This window comes from Nuphar pumila, chromosome 4 (genome assembly GCF_984573655.1).
Source record: "Nuphar pumila chromosome 4, dmNupPumi1.hap1.1, whole genome shotgun sequence".
Classification (NCBI taxonomy): Eukaryota; Viridiplantae; Streptophyta; class Magnoliopsida; order Nymphaeales; family Nymphaeaceae; genus Nuphar; species Nuphar pumila.
The window spans coordinates 15,708,491-15,712,548 of NC_143252.1; the positions used below are offsets into that span (position 1 = coordinate 15,708,491).

General features: G+C 41.6%; 1 protein-coding gene across 1 annotated transcript; it reads right to left on the reverse strand.

The window, feature by feature from the left end:
* Window positions 1-362: 362 nt before the first annotated feature.
* Window positions 363-2,037, reverse strand: LOC149839490 (transcription factor JAMYB-like). The gene is made up of 3 exons (XM_090004143.1): window positions 1,712-2,037; window positions 1,411-1,540; window positions 363-1,086 (listed from the first exon to the last, which is right to left on the reverse strand). Exons 1-3 carry the CDS (start codon window positions 2,028-2,030, stop codon window positions 504-506), a joined length of 1,032 nt encoding a protein of 343 aa, XP_089860269.1. The 5' UTR covers window positions 2,031-2,037; the 3' UTR covers window positions 363-503.
* Between the last annotated feature and the right edge of the window lie 2,021 nt (window positions 2,038-4,058).

Consider the following 4,058-nt stretch of genomic DNA (forward strand, 5'->3'; position numbering starts at 1 on the left):
TATTTTCATAACGGGAGGCAGTACCAAAAGAGACGGATATTAATCATCCATGTTCGTTGTATGAGGACTCGGATGAACCGGTTCGGTCGGTCTTGTTATATATATATATATATATATATATGACAATGTTAGAAGAAAAAACGACGAAGCCGACCTAAAGGATAAGGCAAAACACATCGAAACCATGGTATAGCCCAAATTAAAAAAGGGACACGCGGTACTGATCGTTGACGTCCGAGGTTGGGATTCCTTTTTTTCTTTTCCTTTCTTTCATGTTAGGGACAGAACACTTTATTCAATCCAAGCTTCAATCATCATCGTTTTATGTCAATTGGTGCCATGAATCTATCAAATTACAAAAATGGAAAGAAAGAAACCAAGATTTTTTTTTAAGAGTAAAAAATCTCTCTCAAAAAAAAGAAAAGAACTAAACTTCACATGTTGCAGAATATTAATTTTCATTTTTCAACTTGGGTGTATAAATGGAGGGCATCCCTTGCCCTTCAGATGGTGTTGTACAGTTGCTGTTGCAAGAACCAAACGTCCTCTGCACTCCATAAATTATCCCCAAACTCACAGTAGTTGTTGGGTCCCCAGCTGCTGAACTCAGTGGGCGCCAATTCAGGGTACAAGCCCTGCTGCTCAACATACCCATAGGAGGTAGCCTGGTTATCGGAGCACATCATTTGAGTGGTTGCCAAATCCCGCATGTAGTAGTCGGCAGGGTCCGAGACAGCAGAGACCTGAGTCCCGACCGAGTCGGAGGGGGTCTCTATGTAACTCTCGGACCCAGGGTTCATTTGAAACTCTGGCAGTGTAATTCCCAACCCGTCGTGAGTCGAAGATGTGGACGTCTGGTTGGAACTCTGATTGATAAAATCAGAGGCCTCCCGCTGCTCGGCGCTCCGAGCCGCCTGGATCCGCTCCATGAGCTGCGGCATCCACAGGTACTGCAATGCGTCTCGGAACTGCTTGCTGTTGACGTCGCAATGCAATTGCTTCGCGTGCTTCTGCACCCTTGTTCTCCAATAATTCTTGATCTCGTTGTCCGTCCTGCCCGGCAAATGCTGCGCGATTTTTGACCATCTGCGGAACAAAAAGGATAATGTAAACGTCAATTCATTGGCACCAAGTTGCTCAATGTACCTTCTTTTACTCATCATCAATTAGAATTATGTGCAATACACCTAGATACTACGGTGTGGTGTCCCCTTATATACTACTCAGTGTGAAATTATATAAAGTCTTTTTTAGCAGTGTCCAGGTGACACAGCATCGGACACGAAAAAGCATAATATGAAGAAGAAAAACTCTCTCTCTCTCTCTCTCTCTCTCTCTCTCTCTCTCTCTCTCTCTCTCTCTCTCTCTCTCTCTCTCTCTCTCTCTGCTTGATATTTATAAGCTGTTTACCTATTGCCCCAGCGTGAGTGCAGTTCAAGGATCAGTAGTTGCTCCTCAGGAGTTATATTTCCTCTTCGGACGTCGGGGCGCAAGTAATTGAGCCATCTAAGCCTGCAACTCTTGCCTGTTCGCTTTAATCCTGAAAGATGAATAGAGACATATTAAGAAATTTTGTAGATAGATAGTGAGATTTCCTTTGTAAGCACCTTCTAAGGGTGCTTTCACAAACTGTTTCTCATATATATCAACATATATACGAGATCGCAATTTTTATCGCGAAATTAAGAGAGAGCAAGAGGAAGACAAGCACCTGCGCAACGGGCAAGGGAGTTCCACCGGCCTTCGCCATGGCTCGCTATGTAATTCACCAGTATGAGGTCCTCCTCCATGGTCCATGGACCCCTCCTCAGGTCTCCATCTTCTTCTTGGTTTTGAACAGTGTTTGGCATCCTGTTCTGACTCTCCATACAAGGCAAAAGAGAGAGAAGAAGTCTGGAAACAGAGGAATTAGGGGGTAGTTTTTCAGAGAGAGAGAGAGAGAGAGAGATAACAAAGGGTGAGAAGGAGATTGAGGAGTAAGGAGAGATACGGGGAGAGGTTTTTATAGAGAGATCTGAAATGAATAACATGTGAGAGAAAGAGGCTGAAAAGGAGGTGGGATAAAACGAAGTTGAGAAGAAACGCACTTAAAAATGTCCAAGAGGCAATAAGAGAAAAAAAAAATTGGGCAAATTGGGAGTTTCAACTTTCAAGTTTGACTTGTGAAAACCGTGTGTGCAGTAGAGGTGTGCCTATTCATCATTCTATTTTTCTTTCTTTTCTTCATTTTTTATGAGTTAGGGAGGAAGAGGACAAAGGATGTGGGGGTGAGCCCTTCGTTGGTGCGGACCACCCGTACCCACACTAACCTGGTGTAGCCGGTTACCCTGTCACGTGATGAAAACTCCATAGCCGCGATTGACGTGTCCATACACACGTCAGTAAGTTGCCCCGCGTGCGAGTAATAAATAACTAAAGGCAACGAAAAGGAATGTTGATGTTTTTATCAATTTTCAGGATTATCGTGCCAGTTTCGTACAAATGACTTGCTTATATAAGGTGCCCAGGTGGCGTTTGTTTCACGTCTCTTTTTTCTCATGAGAAATAGCTTCATACGAACAAATTCTGCAATTTTTTTTTTTCTTTCATGTTTTTTTTTTGGGTGAATGAACACTTTTCTTAGGGATCGTTTCTTTCACCTTATTTTACACATGAAAACAGAGGTTTTAGTATGAAACCATCTATTTTCCGTGAAACAAACATGCCAACTCTATTTTCTTGTTGAATCCACAATAACCATGAATTACTTTTCATGTTGACCTTGCATTTACTATGTAAATCCATACACACCACCCCCTGATTCGATTTAGGTATGCATTTTTTCACACATGGGATGCCTTTATCATGAAGTCTTTTCTTAGTGGTGGGAATGAAATTCATACATGGGATGCATTTATCATGGAGTCATTTCTAATTGGTGGAAATGAAACAAACGACCCCTTATTGTTCATTTTATATGAGAAAATAACATAAAAACTATACGATTTTTGCACATTTTGGATCGGAACTAGTTACCGTTAGAACTATTCAACATTATCATAACAGATCCAATTACTAGATTTATGTATCGAATTGGATCAGATTTTCTTTATGCTTAAAATAAAAGATGATTGAGATGTTCTATTTTAAAGATCATAATGCATTCATGGGACTAGGACAAAACAAAACCACCAAGAGTGAGAAAATTGATGACAAAACTGGTGGCAAAATATTCTTGGAGGTGAGAAGACACAAAAACTTTCCCATACTTAAACAACGGTCAATGAGAAAATCACTTCTATACCCGCCCAGGTTGCCTTGCAGCGCTCCCCGACAACACCAAAGAGATCGTACTGAGAACGAGCTCGAAAAAGATATATTCTCATAACTGATGCATTGAGCACGAAATTCTAATTTTGGAGAATTTAGATTTATTTTCTCTTACATCTTTTTTAGGAGTAGTGCCTTTTGGTCAGTAGGATTTATTTTGGTCATAGGCCGGTGTAGCGGGTTGCCAGGGTAGCTTTTTTTTTAATTTTAATTTTGTGTTTACATTTGTCGCTAAGCTGGTTAGAGCTTATGAGATGGATTTGGATCCTCGGGTCTAGTCTGGCCCCATTTGAATTAAGTGCTACCCATTGGGGTAGCCTATTTCCATTAGGCCTCCTTGAACGACTAGACCGGAGGATCTGAATCCACTTCAAGGAGAAAGATGTTCTAACGTCTATCTTCCTTATCCCCTTCCATTTTCTATTAAGAAGGAACAAACATGAAGAAGGGGAGGACATTTTGCTATTGTGAAAATCTCCTTGAAGAAGATGCTGGAGTGAAGAGGAGGATGCCCTTGCACCCCAATCGTCTCACCTCCTTGGATGCTACTGGCATGAAAGCATCCTTCAAGAAGTGATCGGGATTCTCAATCTCACATAGGTGATACCCGTGTGCTGCGTGTGCTGTTGGAACAAAGACTATCGGCCAACGTGTAATGTCGAAGCTATTGGCCCTATTCTCATCAGCCAGACCCCTTTCCTGCTTGAATCAATTACGGTTTGTGTTGAAAATACGTAATCTTTGGCTGA

Excerpts from the sequence above, each read along its gene's own strand:
- LOC149839490 (XM_090004143.1), bottom strand. The coding sequence starts at position 2,030 with ATGTTATTCATTTCAGATCTCTCTATAAAAACCTCTCCCCGTATCTCT. Across the intron at positions 1,541-1,711 it reads CTCCCTTGCCCGTTGCGCAG|GATTAAAGCGAACAGGCAAG; the intron begins GTGCTTGTCTTC and ends TTCATCTTTCAG. Across the intron at positions 1,087-1,410 it reads CACTCACGCTGGGGCAATAG|ATGGTCAAAAATCGCGCAGC; the intron begins GTAAACAGCTTA and ends TTTGTTCCGCAG.